We start from the raw sequence: 18,947 nt of genomic DNA, 5'->3' as shown, positions 1-18,947 counted from the left end.
CCGGGAGGCCCCCATCGCTTCTGCGAGTGTGCATGATACACACAAAAACAGTCGCTCTGCTTCATTATTTTTCCCCCTTTTCGGCACAGAGTGAGAAAATGACATCCGACTGCGAGATGACCTGACGGAACAACGGGTTGTAGACCCCTGGCTGTGTGCTGCCGGGCTCTCTCCCCCTGGGCTGTGATTACGATGGAGACCATTAGTTAATTTGTGAATTAGTCTTACGGGGTCGCTTCGAGTGGTCAGGTGGCCAAAATTAGTCCTCCCCCCGGCAGTGTCACTTCCAGGCGTACTGCTGTTGGGGGGGGGGGGGTTGCCTTCAGTGTTATCCTGCTATTGGCTGTTTTCGCGCCTCCAGGTTGGAAGTCTCTCACAGCCCAGCTCAAATCTCCGGGAAGATCGTGCTGTGGGAAGGTGTCAATTTTCGCTTCACAAGAACGGAACGGACACCGCGAATGCGTTTCTTCGCTGTGCAGGTCAATTGTGGGTCAACCATGGGCAAAAAAAAAGGAACGTAAACCTGTGCCAAGCGTCACAGCGTTTGGAACACGCTTGAACGAACATCTTTAACATTCCCTCGTGGTTCGTGTGGTTCGTTCGGGTACCCCGATGTGTTGTGCAGAGATTCTTTCTTATCTTCCCCACGTGTACCGTGGCCGTGGTGTTGTGTTGTGTCGTTTTTTCCCCCCTGCCGCTTACGCTTTCTTGTCATTTGAATTCCGAAATTTGAATTTGAATGGAAGCACCTCGAGCGTCGGCTAATGCGAACCGGGTGTCACTTACGAGGGCGCGCACAATCTGCCCTCGGTGTTTACTTTGCCATCACCGCACTCCAAACCAGCACCAAACCAAACCGATGCTTTGTTATTTTTCTTGTTTGAGAAACAAAAAATCCACCCCCGGGTGGAAAACCTCCTGCATGCTTTTCGTACCGGAGGGCCGGAACGAAAACAAACTCGATTCGATTCACGCGAGACTGGCACAAGAGCGGGATCGGCACGGAATTATCATAATGCGATGCGATGTCATTTGGAAAATTATGCATTTAGCGTTATTTCCTTCGCTTCCGACACCATCCCACACCGCGTGTGCGCGAACAATTCGTGGTAAATCGCTAAATAAAGGGGAAATAAGGGGGAAAAACGCAATCAGCAAAGCAGCAACGGCGCGCAACCAACACGCTTGCACGATCTGCCATCATCACCTTACTACGCTGAAGAGGATGCACTGAACGCAACTCGCGAAGTGCATCTACTTTGCATGCAATATTTTATCAACACACACACACACACGCAGGCAGGCTGGCTGGCGGCGCTCCCACGTGTGAGCGTTTTCTTGGCTCTTGGCGATGCTTCAAGAGGGGGCATCAGGTTGGGCACGACTTGTACCAGCCTCGCGCTGAGTGGTGGGACTTTTGTTTTCATTTGTTCTCGATTTGTTTGTTTGCTAGTTGGATGTTTACTAGCGTTTTGTGTGCGCCGAGGGAGGTGAAACGGCAGCTAAAGAGTGCATAACAATGTCTAAGTACTTACAACAATCAACACATTCACACACTCTCGGCAGGTCGCGCATAACATTTGCCGGTTTCGAGCGCGAACTCGAAATCGACATCGGATTCGAATTTATGAATCGTTTTGTCTCAAAAGCCATCGACAGGTCGAACGGTAGAGAAAACCCCTCTGACAAAACGCAGCAGGCGGTTTGCCGATCGAACGGGCGTTCTTTTTATGGACACACGAAGCTAACGACGTCAGACGATCCATTAAAAAAAAAAGGCACCGTGTGATCTACGTTTAATTGTGTCCTTCGGTGCGCGCACTGGAGCACATTTCAAATGTAAACTTTTGCCATAATTTACGTACGTATATAACTTTATCTTGAATTTAACAATCTGGCTGGAAAAGTGCCTTTATGCCTCACGTGAACGTGTATATATTGCATGTAAGACGTACTTTGCACGTTGAACCGATTAGTGCCACAAACGCTAACGTGCATGGCCCTTCCCATAGGTTCGGTCGGTAAACGGTATGGGGCGCCCATGTTGCGGCTTTGTCCGCTCTCATTGGTTCCGCACGGCCCCCCAAAATGGGAGTGTTTGGGGGGGTGGTGGTTGTGGTATGAAATTTATGATTTTCTGCACCTTCGATCGATCGCCTCGGGAGCGATGGCTAAAGCAACAGAACAGAACGGTGCCATATGACGGTGACATACACAGCCCGCATATCTGGAAAATAATGCCACAGAGCTGAAAACAATGCTGCTGCAAGATAAGTTGCGCCGCTCGTGCATTCTGGGCAGCGCGGTTTATTACATAAAACTTATGTTTCATGCGCACAGAAAACAGATTCTCTTAACTGATCGAACCATCCAACGATATCACTCAGCTTTGATTACATCAACCATCGCCAAACTCCATCTCACACTTGCTCGCTCTCTTACCGCCGCTTCCAGGCGGTTGTAAAATCGGATTACGTTAACGATCACATCCCCAGTACATGCACATTTCAATCAAAAATTTATATTCTCCAGCAACTGCGCCGGCAGCGCATTATAAGCGCCTTACACACACACACGGAAGCTAAGATAAGCGAAAGACGATTTTTGAAGAAAAGCATAAATGATCAGTATTAATCGCGGAATAACAGAAAGAGAGAAAGAAACACTCACTATTTTCTGTCAATAGCATTTTATCGAGCCCGAAAAATCTCATTAGCATTTCCATTAACATTTCGTTCTCTTCCTGTCCCGTGTAAAGCGACGCGCGCGTTATTTGTGTGTGACTTTGACGCATGCATACATTTTTTTTGTTTTTCTCGTCCGGTATTTTAAACTCCACCGTTGCAAAGCTCGTTTAATCACGGCATGATGTTTGTTTCGCTTTTTTGAACTTATCGCATCCTATATTTCCCTGTGGTGGGATTTTTCACTTCCAGATGTCAATAACCTGAGGTGCATCATCCAGCCAGTGAGCAGTGGCCGGGGCAAAGTAGCGACGAATCCAGCCAAGCGATCTCTTCAGCAGCATAACACACACTTCAGCAAACCCACATGCCATCGATGTGTTCCGTTGCTCGATCGTCGAATGCACCTGCACTTTGTTTCGGAACGGCCCGAAACCGTCGTTTATGTCGATCGACAGTCGATTGATACGCACGACTAAATTGCCACCGTAAGGCCCGTAAGGACGTAGTTTTGTTTTCTGTTTTTTCTCCGGTTCAACTTGGCGGCGGTGTGTGTACGATCAACTTTGTTTGTGAGGTGAAGAACACAGAAAAATCTGCTCCAAGCCAAAGCCGAAAATCTTTAGCCCGCTCGTTCGGCTGCGAGGCGAGATCGCCAACGCCAGACCGACGCCCTTTTAACGACTGGAAACGCATCGTGCAGAAACGCAACAACAAAAAAAAAGCAACACAGTCCCGAAATCAAGGAAGAAAGAAAGAATCATTCACATCCCGACGCAACCGTCCGTGCGCGCTGCTCCCGCTCCCGTAAGGTATCGGAAACGCATTAACTGCAGCCGGGCCGAATGTGTAGGGAACCATTATCGAGTGAACCGTAAACCCCGCCGAACCTGCCAATTAAAACCGCGAGCGCGCTCTTAACGTTGATGCGCGAGATCGCACCGCACCACCCATTTGTTTGTTTTCACCGTTTCGGCAAACGCTCCCGGACGGTGGTCGGTGGGCCGATCCACCACACTTCATCGTCCCGAACACAACACCCCCCGATTGGTGGGGCCACAGTCCTGTCGCCGGGCCCGAAAAGCCTCCGGAGCGCATGCATATGTTGGATTTGATCACCGACATCGCGATGGCGTCGTCGTCGAGCCAGATGGAAATCAGCGAACCATTCCGCACGGAGGACCTCTCGAAGACGGATTTTTTTGACTTCGTCACAGGCTCCGCACCGGACATGGCCATCAGTAGCAGTAGCGGTGGCCCGGGCGGTGGTGGAGGAGGAGGAGGTGGTGGAGGTGGTGGGGGAGGAGGCAGTGTGGCCACCAGTAGCACCAATGCAAACGGCAACAATTCCTGCAACCGTTCCCTGTCCGGTGTGTTACCCAGCATGGGACCTAACGGAGTGACCGATCGACCCCCTGACGGTAGGAATGGCAGCGAAAGCACACCGATGGACGGAACACCAACGAACAGGGTGACCGGAAGCAGTGGTGGTACAGTTCCCGATGCAAACGATCAACCGCTCCAAGGATTTGATCAGGTAAGAATTTTCCGAAAGGAATTACGAACTATATGTATTAGTTATTATCACTTTAACAGAATTTTTGCGTGCTTTGATGTAAACAAAAATCATACTTCACTATTAGGAGTTCCCTAAGGTAAGAGTTGGGTGACCCGGAGGTATATTAGGTAGCCGGTCTTCACCCGACCGTACAGGTTCCAAATCCCATCCGGACCAAGATGTATGCAAGACTGACTATCCAGCTACGGGTAAATAAAGTCAAAGAAAACCAGAAATGGCTGACCTAGACCTCTTGAGGTTTTTGTGCCCATATAGAAGAAGAAGAAAATAATGTTTTGAAATACGAGCCGTTAGTTAAGCATTATTTTGTTGCAGGATAAGCGCAAGATTTGAAATGAGAGCATTCGCACATACTTGTTCTTCGATTGTGCATCGCTGCCTTTGAAACATTTTCTTCCATCTCAGACTAGTCCTCTCAAGATGCGTCCTTCATTTGAATATGAGATTAAGTAAAACTTAAATATTCGTTCTTCGAGACTTCTAGAAGGATCTCTTTAATGCCTTAATATTATTGGCTCGTGGCATCACTTCAACTCATTTTGGGCCTACCACGCCTCCTCTGTCTTCGGACGACCTCAAAAGACTTTAGAGGCTGGGTTGTCCGGTGTCATTCTCATACGAAAATCCTTCTGAACATCTTCCTTACGGACGCGACTGAGAGAGTTTCGTTAGCCTCGGACAAATTCCATGTGTCAGACATGATCATGACATGATCTATATACACCGCAGCAGCAAATTAGTTTTGAAAAAAGGTTACAGATATAAAGATAACGAGATCTTCGAAATGTGAACGAAAGTTGATGAAAAATCCTACATAAAAGGAAAACGTTATCCTCATTTTATAGTTACATCTTCAATAACACTTATCAAAAATAACTGAGTGCATTGTTTGAAAGTTGTAGCGCATTCATTTCAATGGAGGAAATTGCATTTGGAGATGAGATTAGAACAATTTGACATACGAGCAAACTTACGGCACGAATTAAAAGTAGTCGTATCTCGTAGTCGTACCGCTGCACTACTAGTAGTCAGCCAATCTTCTAGCGAGAGCACAGTTACCGGAGCTCCTTACTTCATCCAAGCCCCGCAGCTACTCGTTTGAATAATATTCTTGCACGACAGTAAATAATAAACTCATCGAGAGCACTCGCGGAGGCAAAAAGTTGCATTCGTAAAATTGCGACTGCAATCATCATCCTTCATGCACGCAGCAGAAAAAAAAACAACCCCTACCGCATGCAACAACATTCCCCAACGGCAATAACGTAAAGGCTCTTATACCGTGGCAAAAGCTACGGCCACTGGGCCGAACCCAGAGAGCTCGACCGCATCTTAATGATCAATCGTTAATAAAGAAATTATTATTATTTAGAAGGTACCAAGCGTTCCTTTTCCTTCCTGCTGCCGTGTGCTCAGTCGGCTAACACACACACACACAGTTGAGTTTGGAATATGCTGGGTGGAATAAAAATCCTTACCCTTCGCTGTTACATTCCGCATGCACGTTCCCACCATGCGACCCACATGGACCAATCCAACCGTAGCCTATGATCGTTGTAACGAAAGCGAAACTTAATAACAAACGCCTCATTCACCCACCGCATCCGTCGTACACGTGTAATTCGCGGATTTGTGCCCGGTGAAAGGAGGATGAGTCCCTCGCAAATCGCGCAACCTGCAAGGGATTTGATGCAAGCGGTTTATTTTTTTCCTTCTTTCATGTATAGTGCACGCGGTTCCCTTACCAATAGTACTAATATAATAATTGGCCTAGGGAATGGGAATGGAAAAACGGACCGACGACGGACCATTACGATTCACAACCCTAGTGTGCCGCGCGATGTAATTTGTTTGAGTGCGGACGGTGGCCAGCTTGCCCAATACACCACACACTCTTAAGCACACAAACACGCACGAACTGCTCCCGGGATGAAAAAAAAACAACAACGACGGAGGGGGTGGTTTGATCGTGAAGCGCGGCTCGTAAAGTAAAGAAATGAAGATGTTGCGCACTGCACAGACCCTTATGCTGCGCGGCCTGATGGATTGCAGTCACGAAATGTGCACGAAAAGCCGTTGATTGATGGAAGCGAAACAAAAAACTGAGCGGCTACCAGAAGCTTCACACACCGATCGTACACCCGTGCGGGGTGGAGATCCCGGGGTTCTGGATCGGTAGCGTACAGCGGCATAGTTCACACCTGCGAGCGTAAAATAAGTTCAGGTGCATTTTTTTTCCTTCCACCGCCTTCACTCTCTTCTCACGTGTAGCGCGCGTAGTTGAATAATATAAATTCCTGTTTCTTTATCGAGCTTCTCGATCGACGGTTCGTAGTTAGGATGCGCCGGACCGCATCGTGGACCGATCGTTAACAGTTTAATTAATTTAATTATTGCTCCATTCTTCACTTCCGTGCACCACTGCGAGATTCAAATTCATCATGGCATTCGTCGTCCCCAGTCTCGGGCGGTGGAGAATTAAAATTTCGCTCTTGGTGCGATTTCGTTTTTGTATCCAATTTTTCATTACGTATCCCCTCTTCGTTTTTTTTTTCTTTAAACGAGCCTTTTAATCAGAAGAAATATATGGCCAAAACATATCTACAACCACGGCACCATACAATCTTGCTGGCGGCGCACATGCTGCGTCGTGCTCAACGAAGCCCCTCGGCGATCTGGGCCTAGTGATAAGATCGTGCGGTGTGTGATCGATTTTTTGAAACGAAACTCTTCAACAAAACCCCCTCCTAGTCTCCCTTCCTCCCTTCATCCGCTACCACCATTGAGAGCACTTCTCATCGGTGGAAATGGACACGGGGCACACGTTGCTTTTCGTAACGAAACGAATTTTATTATTATGCGGCACCGAGGGGTTTTTCCTTTAATAGGGGCCTCCGTTTTACGACTGAACGCATCGATTCGTCGGAAAATGACAAACGATGGAAAACCATCCGATCAGATTGCATCTGCGTTATGTCATCTTCATCAAGCGGAGTGTTCACGAGCGGTGCAAAACTGGCATTCATTTGATTGAATGCTTGCTAATGAATAAATTAATTATTTCGCTGCGTGTTTCAATGCACCGGTGGAGGCCAGCACCGGTGGAGTTTGCCAATATTAAATCATGGCAACACGCGCACTGAAACGCATGCCAGTGAAATTGCAGTGAAAAGCTGGCGTGATTAATTCAATGACAGATATAAAAATTTGTTCACTTGGAGAAATACAGCCCAAGCCCTGCTGCATGCCAATGGAATGTGTTTCGTTTTATCTCATCATTAAACGGTTTTGCAGAATTTTGTATTGAAGCAAATTTTAAATATACCACACCAATTATTATACCGCCTGTCATGTCCATCGTTCGTCAAGCGAAACATAATCCGCACTAACGCTTTTCCCTACACATGGCCCCATCACTTAATGGGCCGTCCTCGTAATGTCACTTAACTTCATCTTAAGTAAAGACATCTCGGCAAAACGCACCGCTTTTTACCGTTTGACCACACGATGTCATCACGATTGTCAACCGATCGTTACAAATCTGTGTGCGATCGGAGTAAGATATAGAGGATTGGAAGATTGCAGTTCCCGATAAGTGTCGTGACATTTCTCCTTCAGCTTGCCCGATACGACAGGCGTTCCTCTACGATTGTATCTGCCGCTATCAGCTTCATGTTCCACCATCGCCCATCGCCCACTAAACCACTCTCCCGAACTTGCTTGGTCTGTGACCCAGTCCGAGCCCACGCACCTTCACAATCGTCCAGAATTCGCAAACTCCTTTGGCGCAATCTGTGCCGACGATTTCCCCGGGATGCTTCGGTTTATTTGCTCCTAATGAAGGTTTACGATGGGACGATGGTGAGCGATGCATCGGAAAGATGCAGGCGAACAACAAGTCTAACAGGCTCAACAGGCGCCTCTATCGCCCGCTGCATCGTAATGTCTCTCTAGCTAGCGCGAGACGTTATCGGAACACTCGTCTTCACCATTTTACTGCGTGTCTCTGGCAAGTCTCCCTACTCTTTCCTGCCTGAGTGATGATGATTTAGTACCATTAGGGCCTACAGGGCCACTACCGTTGCGAGCTGCAAGTGCACGACTTCGCTCACACAGTCCATGGCAGCACGGTCTCTTACTAATCAGCCCACCCCCCCTTCGATATCAACCACCGACGCTGAGCGCGGTACGAGAACATCCTCGCACAAACTCGTTCCAAATAGGATCCGTTCGCATTCGTCAATCAATTAACGCGCAGTATGCGTTGCGCCGTCGAGTAATCGTCCCCCGAGAGCATCTCCCCTTTCGCACCTCCTGCCCGCTGCCCTTTCATTTTCCTTCACCAACCACCAACCAACCAGAGTGGCCGGGAAACGGAATGATTTTTAGATGAAATTGAAAGTCGAACCCCGTATTCAAGACGTTTCGCGACTACTTCTGCTGCAGCTTACACCTCCCCGAGGGGCGACTGCGCACCAACGGGATTGGTTTGGCGGTGCAGGATGGTAAGATTTATTAGCAAATCAGCAACGCGAAACTAAACCGGGTTTCGTCGTGCAAACCGGTGCAGATCATTAACTGCGAAGGAAAAGACTACCGACCTCAAGCGGTGAGACTGACGGACAAACGTTTACGACCACCCTCGTAGTGTGGCATCTTGTTTCTATGCTCCTTAGGGGCTACGGCACGATGGTGTGGGCTATTTAGCATAATTTGTTGTTAAAATTTAATACTTTTTAAAAGCAATTTCAATTCCCACATAATTCCGTGGACGATTGGACAAGGTTTTTTTCTATACAACATCTCTCAGTTTCGAACACGAACGATCAGTCTATAAATGTATCATTCCCCCCAAGTACAATGTTTGGACGAGCTAGCAGCGTGTACTGTAAAGCCTAATGAAATAGATAATAGCAGATTTAATGTTACATATAAAAAAATTAATGTTACAATCAAAAGGATGCATGAAGTAGTGGACACAACACACCTGATTTAAGTTTTAATCTATACTGGACTAAAGTAACCCATGTTAAAATCATAGAATGCCTATTGAGAAAAGAGCCAGGAGTAAGAAAAGGAAGTACAAATTCAATACTGTACACGTGCAAGATCGCCGTCGTCAGCACCGTCATTGTGCTGCTCACGATCGCAACAAGATCTTTAATCTGTACATCATACTGCTCATCAGCATATTTATATGTGCAAATCGTGCGCATTTCGTATGGTACACTTTAAAATCGTACAATTCTTCTATTGTGCCTCGACTAAAGGAATGCTTTTTTTCCGTCCGGTATGGGGCAATTTACATTAAAATGCTCAAGGTACTTACCTGACAACACAGTTGAGCAAACCCGTTGCTCATAAATCAAGCAGCAAACGAAACGATGAGACCGTCAGCGTTGATGAAGTTTGTAATTCACTGAATGCACAATTTCCACACAAAAATGCACAAGACCCACACACAAATGCACAATTGTCACAAATAAATGCGCAATTTCCACACAAAAATGCGCAATATTCACTAATAAATGCGCAATTTCCACACAAAAATGCACAATTTTCACAAATAAATGCACAATTTCCACACTAAAATGCACCATTTTTACAAAACAGTCCACTATATCCTAAAAATAGCAAGAAGAAAGATAATAAGTTAATTACACTTCACATTTTTGTATTGTTTCTTCTACTTGCGCACAGTTCTGGGGCCCCGACAAAGATGCCAACCGGTTGGATCCGGCAATGTTTGAGGATCTTAATCGCTACTGTTGGATACAGCAGAACACCAATACTACTACAACCAGCAGTAACAACACTAATAACAACGCTACCAACAACAACAGTAGCAACAACAATAATGGTACACTCAACAGTCAGGTGGCGGATACAGACGGGCAGGTACGATACGAAACAGTCGATCATCATTATTCCAGCGCAGATTTGCTCATCTTCTGTATCTCTTTCCACCTTTTAACCCGCAGATTTACACACTAACAGTATTAAATGGAGCACCGGAACCGTGGGTGCTAAGGAAGGATCCGAACAGTTCGGAACCAGCCGCTCCCGCATCCAATCTCGATCTCGACACAATTCTCGGTGGATTCCCGGGCTACGTCAAGACGGAATGCTTCTCCTACGATGATAGTGGTTTCGGTACGGATCACCACGCGAAAGATGATCCTCACCATCATCAGCAGCAGCAGCAGCAGCAACAGCAACAACACCAGCAACAGCAACAGCATCAACATCTCCACTTAGTGCAACAGCAGCAACATGCCGCACATCATGCGCAAGCGCAACCACAGCTACAACAAGTACAATCGCAGCAGCAGCAAATGCCAGTTACGTCCAGTAACATCGTGCTATCGAGCCAGCTGCTCGACCCCAACAGTGTGCTGGCGTACCAGAACAACAACAACAACGACTGGCAGATGTCGGATCACAACGTGATACAGCAGGACACGGCGGAGTCCTTACTGCGCAGTGCGCTGCAGGGTAAGGGCTACACCAAAGGCACCGGTTTGCCGCTACCGAATGGAGCCATCACCGTACTACCCGCCACCGGTCACATGAAGGACGATGAGTTGCGGCGAGTGCTTTACTCGGCCGGAGATCCTACCGATTCGCTCGCTGCCTATGCCGATTCCACGCTCGCCAGCACCATGTACGATGAGTCGGTGTTACATTCACCTGCCTCCACTAACCAATCGGCCAACTCGCAGCATCAACAGCAGCAGATGGTTGCATCAACCGGACAGGTAACCGATCTCGGTACGGGTGGCGGTGGGACGGGCCCGGGAAGTGTGGTGGTGGATGATATGTTCCTTACGCTTGACGCTGCCTTCCCCGAGGACTACGAAAAGCTGAAGCGGATAGCCACGGAGGTGCAACAGTTTTGCACGGACAATAACAACTACACGGAGATCATCGTAGAGGCGCCCGCAATGGGCAATGGTTGCAATAATAGTGCGACGCCGAGCAATCTGCTGACGGGTGGAAACCATCAACATCACCCCGGACATGGAAACATGGGCGTACTGTCCCCGACCGGTGCGGGCAATCTTACACGGCAACCGTCGGTTTCGACGACAACCTCCTCGGACGTGGTGACAACGACTTCCACCACCAAGGCCAAGGCTCCTAGAACGAAGAAGAACTATAAGCGATCTCTCAGCAACAATGCGGCCACCGCGCAGGCCACTTCCAACAACAGTCCCACTTTGACATGCCTGACCACCAACAACAATAACACGAGCATGAGTAACCTCAACACGATCACCGGATCCGGTGCAGGGATGCTGAGTCCCGGCAGTGTGACCGGTTCTAATGGCACGACACAGCTTACCACCACGAGCACCACCACAACCACAACCACTGCCACCACCAGTCCCACGCAGTGCGGCAATGGACAGCGCAAGGAACGATCGCTTCACTACTGTTCGATTTGTTCGAAGGGTTTCAAGGACAAATACTCCGTCAACGTACACATACGCACGCACACCGGGGAGAAACCGTTCGCGTGTTCCCTGTGTGGCAAGAGCTTCCGGCAGAAGGCGCATCTGGCCAAACACTACCAGACCCATCTCGCGCAGAAGAATCCACCCGGTGGCGGTGGTGCCGTTACGAAACAGAGCAAACAGAGCCGGCTCTCGGCCCCACTGGCCACACCCGATCCCAGCTCGGGAGGACAGTTGCCAACTGTTGCCACGGTGGTCTCCACAGTCGCACCGTCGGTGTCACTTGCCGTCGCGAACGTTCCCGGACCGCACCAGCAGATGGTGATCCCACAGGCACAGTCACCACCGATGCTGCTCACCAACACCAACACTGCCACGATCGTCGCGAGCCGGTGAACGCCAGCCGGGGAACAACCCGGACTGGAGGTCGCCACACAACAACCCAGCTTCACAAATTTGACTTTGTTCCTATTTTAATGTATTTACGAGCGGTATGCGGGCTCATGTTGGGACGAATCGGGTGAGAAAGTGATAGCGTCGCAGCGAAGAAAGCAGCGAAAAAAAAACCACAAATGGGAAAAGGAACGCCATTTTGGACCTGGAACTCAAAATTACCTGTGATGATAAGCACACTGCGTTTTGCCGCGTCCCTGCCGAGGAGCGTCGTTTGCGAATGAGCTGGATACCACTCATCTATCATTCGACATTCTTGCCATTTTTATAATTTGTTTAGTGTATAAAACGAGTATCAAACGCCGACACAACAGTCACTGCCGCAACACAGTATAAGGAAACACTACCTGCGATCACGATCGGTCCATCTCCACTGGACGGTCCTTCGATCGAGGTTCGTTTAGTGCGTAAGTGAAGTGCGGACGGCTTCTAGGTCGTCTCTATTATTAGCCACCAAGCCGTTGACCGCTTGCTTCTGTAGTTACAAACACCACACGGATAGAATAGCTTCGTAGTAGTAAGATTAGCTTGATGAAGGCTAGCGAATGTTTTAGGACAATTATTGCTTATTTGTCACTCTGGACAACGAGTTCGCTGGACGCTGTTGTTTTGTTTATTTTAGAACAATTCTTACTCCCTTTCATCATCCAGTGCTTTCCACATTGTTCTTCCCTTTTGGAACCTTTCATTGTTGAGCCAAAATTTAAATGGTAGAAAGAATAGCAAATGTTTGTTGAAATTAAGTGTTAAAATTAGTTGTTGGAGACAAAACGGAAAACCAGAAGATCGTACCGCGATTGTTACCGAAGTGATGCAATAGACGAGAAGCGTCGACAGAAGGTAAATTCCACACTCGAGATTGAGATTATATTTGTTGATTTGTTTTTTTTTGTCCTTGTTTTGTTGTTGCTTCATCTGATGAGATTATCCTTTTACGATTATTCGGTTCGCAATCGAGCGCTAAATGCAGTGGACGATTAGCCGAAATTTGCCATTAGTGTGTTACGAATCAAATTCATAGTAAATTATTTAGTGTTTCGTTCGTGTTTGGGGGATGTGTGATGCTTTAGAGATTATTTTACCACCACCACATCGGTTACGTGGTTGCCTATTATTTTTTGATTCTATCTTCACGTTCTGTTGAGCTAGGGTTGGTCCTGGATCCTTCCAGCATCAACTACACTAACAAACAAACACACAAAACGCTTCCTAATTAAGTGTAAATATACTCGCCACTTGTTTGGACAAATTAGTACGTACGGCTTCTATCGCTCATCCTTGAACGATAGCCTAGGCTATCGTTTTCCTTCGCATTAGTTCAAATTTATTTAAACACACAAGACAACTGCCTCTGATCAAGCTGCTGCTAATCGTTTTGGGGTTTATTCTTGCTCCCTGGAGAAAAAAAAATAAATAAAAAAGAATAGGCAATCGTTAACTTAGTCCAGTAAGGTCTCCCCCGTACAAGCTAAGTGCATAGTTTACTACATTCATGTTTCATATTACAAACCGTAGCATAAAGTAAGCAACATTATAGAAACATTGTTTTTACTCTCGTTCAACCCTCTTCCCGCTAGGTAAATATATGTTAAAGTTTGTGTATTATGTTTTGTTCCACTATGATAGATATATTTTATTGGCGCGTTCAAACTATTGTATACTTTATTTACATCCACATAGATTGTATACTGGCAAAACAAATGGATGGAGTAATGGATAATCCATATTTCCATTCATCCTCCTCTCCACGCCTCCAGTGGGCTAAAGCATCATTGAGAAAAAAAGGATACGAATAAAATGTTCTGCATTGCAACACAAACAAAACACAACGCCCGCGTGTTTCATTTCACATTGCTTTTTATTCATATAGCACTTACTCGACACATAAAGCACAGCGTGAACATGTGATGCAATATAAACTCTGGTTCTATTAAGTAGGTAAGCTTATTGAAAGATGAATGTAATGAGAAATTTAATGGTAAACAATCGTTTGTTCGTTAACGACGAGCTGAGGTCGAACCGTTTTCGATACTTTATTCTCATATTTACATTCGCGCGTTGTTCACGCAAAGAAAGCAGCATCAAAGGGAGTACAACTTATGATTTAAAAAAAAAGACACTCTAACAAAATATCGTCCTTAATGGTTTAACATTGTGGTGTTCGCAATGATCACCGCTACGATCGTGACGATCGCACGCACTTGAGACGTAATGCCTTTTGATCGCATCTTAGTATGTGAGCGATACACAAATCGGCAATACCAATAATAACCGTACCGTACGTACTTCGTTACTCTCGTCTGAGATTGTCCAGTCGCGCCTGCAGATCGGCATCCGCGTCCGAAACGGGAGATCCAGCTCCACCGGAACCACCAGCCGCTCCTACTGCTGCTGCCTGAGGAGTTTTCGTACCGGACACTGCCAGTGAACCAGATGCCTACAAATGAAAGTGCACACATTAGAACAGAACGAATAGGAAACCAATGGATCGGGATCCTTACTTGAGGCAATCCGGATAGTTGATCGTTTAGCTGGAGACCCAACTCATCTAACACCTGCGACACGACGGCATCCGTTTCCTCTTCATCGCCCTCATCCTCCATCGCATCGTCCATTGCGTCGTTAATCATCTCCTCCTTCATGTCCATTATTTCCGACTGCTTCTCAAACTCGTGCAGTATCTTCTGGATCTGTGGCAGGTTGAGCTGGCGGTTCATGTTGGTCATCGCCTTCGTGACACCCTTCATCGCTTCGCCCATGGCGTTCTGTGATTTCAGCGTCTGTATTTTCAGCGACACCGCCTGAATGTTGGCCTTCATCAGCATGAACTTCCGCACGTAGCGGCGCGTCCGAACGAGATCCTTGGCCATGATTTTCACCGCGTCCATCTGGTTTTCCTTCGCTAGCTTTTTAATGTCGGCTATAATTTTCTTCTCCTGCTGTTCCATTTTCATCTTTTCCCGATCCAGATCGCGCATTGCTTTGTTGAGCGCTCGCTGGTTCTTCCGCATCATCTCGTCCGGTGTCATCCGTTTCCCGAATAGCCACTCCATGATTGCTAAAAGGTGTTCTGTTTGGTAAATTAACGTAAAATCAACTTGCACAATGCACTACTTTCAAGGGTTTAGGCAGTAAAACTGCAATTGTTTTTCTTCGCTCCGAATCACTGCGATTTGTTGTGACTCATCCGACTCTGATTGGTGTTTGTGACACATCAGGTTGGTTCGTGGAGGTCGCACGGTAACGCGATGTGACAGAATAAATTCCATTTTAAAAAACAACACGCAAGCAAAAAGTAACTAAAAAATTAGGCGAATAAATACTTACTAACTTATTCTACGAATAGCTTAGTTCTTGCAAAACTAGCAATTATCTCACACAAAATTTTCAACTCCCTCCATCTAAATCCCTACTGTCAAAATGTACCGACCCGTTCTCGGCGCAAATAGCTGTCATGATAATTGTCACAAAAATGTAAACAACTCTCAACGAAGTGCTCGCAGAATCGGTTTAATAACAAATAAGTTTGCATGGTAGCATCATCGTCATGAGTTTAGCAATCAAAAGAACAGTTTCCGAACTAGGTTCACTTCCGGTAAGGTTTAAAATAGTTCTATATATTTTGCTTTTACTCACCTCAATGTTTCGCTCATCCGCAGGAGACCGGCACAATAGTCCCTCAGATTCCGACCCATCGGCTGTACAAACGAATTCGGCGTAATGCTTGCAAGTCCAACGGAACGCTCACGTCCATCCTGGCGTATGTTAACCTGCTGGAAGATGCGTCCAGCAACGAGGCCCTCCAGATTCTGCTCAAAATCACCGATTCGATGCAGTTCGACGAAAACGAGTTCCCGGACGCAATCCGCAAGCTGGTCGAACACTTTCTGCGTGAACCCGAGTCTGCCGTGCGTGTGAAAATTCTCTCCTTGTTTGCTGATCTGGCCACCGAAACTGGCATCGATGGTTATCAGTTGATTGATGAGGTTATCAAGCTGCTGAAGGTAGAATCATCCGCCAAAGTCATCTCCCAGGGTTTGATTGTGCTGGAAAAGATAGGCAAATCCTTCACTCCGTCTGTGGCGTACATCAACCAGATGGTGTTCTTTGCCAAGATGAAACTCTTCTCGCCCAGCCACAACGTTCAGCGTCATGCTATACTGCTCTTGGGCGTTTTTGTACTCATATCGGACGCCGAAAAGGAAAGTCTGGAATTAATCGGGAAATACACTGATTCGCCGGATGCGCGTGTCCGGGCACAAGCGTTCCGGTCCATGCTGACGCTCGGGGATCGAGGTGTGGCACTACCGCCGTCTTTGTATCCGCGTGCTTGCGCCTCACTTACAGACGATTATGAGTGTGTTCGGAAAGAGGCTTTGAACATGGTATTCGAACTAGGAGTACGTCATCCGGAAGAGTAAGTTAACCGTCGATTCCAAATCGCACGAAGCTAATATCCGCTTCCTTTTTTGTCTTATTTTAGAATGATAAAAGTGCAGGACTCCGAACAAGAAGTTCGCCTCATCGATGACGCTTTTGGGAAAGTTTGTTCCGCTATTTGCGATCTCTCGATGAACATACGCACACTGGCTGCTGAGCTGCTCGGTGGCATGACAATGGTGAGCGATGAATTCCTTCATCAAACACTGGATAAGAAGCTAATGAGTAATATGCGCAAAAAGAGGAGCCTTCACGAGCGAAGTGCAGCCCATTTCGCTAGCGGAGAATGGTCCAGTGGCAAGAAGTGGGCCGACGATGCACCGAAGGAAGTCATCAGTGCGGACTCCGTATCACTGATGGCGTCCGGGGCGTGTGGTGCGCTTGTACAGGGACTGGAGGACGAATTTCTTGAGGTACGCACGGCTTCGGTCAACTCGATGTGCAAATTAGCGCTCAAAAATCCACTGTTTGCGGTCACCTCGCTCGATTTTCTTGTGGACATGTTCAACGATGAAATCGAGGAGGTACGTCTTCGGGCGATCTACAGCTTGACCGCCATCTCGAGACATATCATCCTGCGGGAAGATCAGCTCGAAACGATGCTCAGCTCTCTGGAGGACTACTCGGTAGAGGTTCGCGAAGGACTGCATCTGATGTTGGGGGCGTGCAAAGTGTCCACCAAAGCTTGTCTGTCGCTCGTTGTGCAGAAAGTATTGGACGTGCTGTTGAAGTATCCGGAGGATCGTCTGTCGACGTTTGGCTGCATGCAGCGCGTTGGTCAAAAACATCCAGAGATCTGCATGTCCATCACACCCCAGCTGTTAATGGACCATCCGTTCTTCGATAGTGCCGAACGGGATGTAGAAGATCCGGCGTATGTGTGTGTGCTGATTATGCTGTTTAACGCTGCCCAACATCTCCCGGCCATGCTGAGTTTGTTCCCGGAGACCACGATCAAACATTACGCCTACCTGCGAGACACGATGCCGAACTTTGTACCTCGGCTAACCGTTGGCGGCGACACGAAGGAGCTCCATCTGGTCGGTTCCACCGGCTCGAGACAATTTCTGGAGACACTCCTGAGCAACATCCAGCGGGCTTATTCAGCTCCTCAGGCGAGACAAGCGCTGCTCAAAGCCGCCCAGGATGATTTGGATCGTCTTGCTGAAATTGATCCCACCTTTTCTGGGACGGCCAATTTCACGTCCGTGTTTTTCGGTGCCCAGTTGCAGATGGAACAGCTTCAGCTAGCTACCACCGGACTGTCGATCAAAGCTCCTATCAAAGAATGTCTCCTGCAGTTGATCAAGAAATGTCTGATGTTGCAGAATCTGTTCTCCAACCTGACTATCGACGATCAGCTACTCGTGAAGCAGATGTGTCTTCGTGCGAGTGCCCTCAATCTGGTGCTGATCGTGAAGGATCGATCCCAGAGCGCACTCGGGCCTTGTCAGCTGCTGCTACATATTGCCAGCGATGCGAGTAGTTTTCTGCAGGAAAACTCATTGCTTGTTGCTGACACGTTTACCAGCGCGATTCTCACCAAACTGGCATCGGTAGGCGATCCAAAACCCGGACGCGTGTATCGGGAAATTCTACCGATAGTTCAAACGGCTGCTCCGGTCGTTATTCCGCAAATCAACACAAACGTAAGTAATTTGTTCGAACTTCCTGTCGCATTATAAACACACTTCAACGCACTGCTTGTCTTTCTCGCAGATAAAAATGTGTAAAGCGCGAATTATTGAACCAACCGAGTCCTCGTACAGCGCGGAGAACGTCATCAAGGTAACGGCAGGTTTGATAGCAGCGGTACCGTTTGTGGCGGAGTTGGAAAATCTTCAGCAAAGCCAGCGGCAAGATCTTCGGCTCAAAGTAAAGTACCCCGATCAGAATGTGCACATTATCGTACCACGCAAACGCGACTTGAAGAAAGTTATGACGGAGCAGGGTGAAAGTGAGTCTCAATGGCGACTACGAACCAAGGTTCTGCTGTCACATGGCGTATGGACAGAGGCGTCGACCGTTGAGATAACGATTTGTCTGTCGGTTAAGCCAAACAATGAGCTCGAGCTATGCAAACCGGTAAAGGTGCATTTTGCTCCAAAGCCTGTCAAAAGAGGGTTGTAAGACGAGGCTTTCCGGTCTATTTACAATTAGTGTTATCCCTAAGCAAGTACAAGAAAGCCGTATTAGATAACTAATAAAAACGATAACTAACGAAACTGAACGAAACCTCGTTTGTTAAGCACTACTAACTATTGCTCACTTTTCCTCACTTTTGCTTTATTAGTGTATAATCATTTCGTGCCGACATCGGGCATATCTTCTCAT

The 18,947-nt window shown here is 47.3% G+C and overlaps 3 protein-coding genes across 3 annotated transcripts; 2 read left to right on the top strand and 1 right to left on the bottom strand.

Annotated features, from left to right (window-relative positions):
- The first annotated feature begins 3,780 nt into the window (after positions 1-3,780).
- LOC128298353 (probable serine/threonine-protein kinase ndrD) lies at positions 3,781-12,116 on the top strand. Its single transcript, XM_053034103.1, has 3 exons — positions 3,781-4,221; positions 9,964-10,161; positions 10,245-12,116. The coding sequence occupies exons 1-3, from the start codon at positions 3,781-3,783 to the stop codon at positions 12,114-12,116; spliced, it is 2,511 nt and encodes an 836-aa protein (XP_052890063.1).
- A 1,913-nt stretch (positions 12,117-14,029) lies between these two features.
- LOC128298710 (charged multivesicular body protein 2a) lies at positions 14,030-16,341 on the bottom strand. The gene is made up of 3 exons (XM_053034483.1): positions 15,810-16,341; positions 14,675-15,243; positions 14,030-14,610 (listed from the first exon to the last, which is right to left on the bottom strand). Exons 2-3 carry the CDS (start codon positions 15,224-15,226, stop codon positions 14,464-14,466), a joined length of 699 nt encoding a protein of 232 aa, XP_052890443.1. The 5' UTR covers positions 15,227-15,243; positions 15,810-16,341; the 3' UTR covers positions 14,030-14,463.
- LOC128298709 (integrator complex subunit 4) lies at positions 15,663-18,863 on the top strand. The gene is made up of 4 exons (XM_053034482.1): positions 15,663-15,768; positions 15,833-16,590; positions 16,657-18,262; positions 18,333-18,863. Exons 1-4 carry the CDS (start codon positions 15,721-15,723, stop codon positions 18,741-18,743), a joined length of 2,823 nt encoding a protein of 940 aa, XP_052890442.1. The 5' UTR covers positions 15,663-15,720; the 3' UTR covers positions 18,744-18,863.
- Positions 18,864-18,947: the final 84 nt, after the last annotated feature.

The sequence above is a fragment of the Anopheles moucheti genome, chromosome 2, assembly GCF_943734755.1.
Source record: "Anopheles moucheti chromosome 2, idAnoMoucSN_F20_07, whole genome shotgun sequence".
Taxonomy (NCBI): Eukaryota; Metazoa; Arthropoda; class Insecta; order Diptera; family Culicidae; genus Anopheles; species Anopheles moucheti.
The sequence above is the reverse complement of the archived record's forward strand: the minus strand, read 5'-3'. Positions and strand labels throughout refer to the sequence as shown.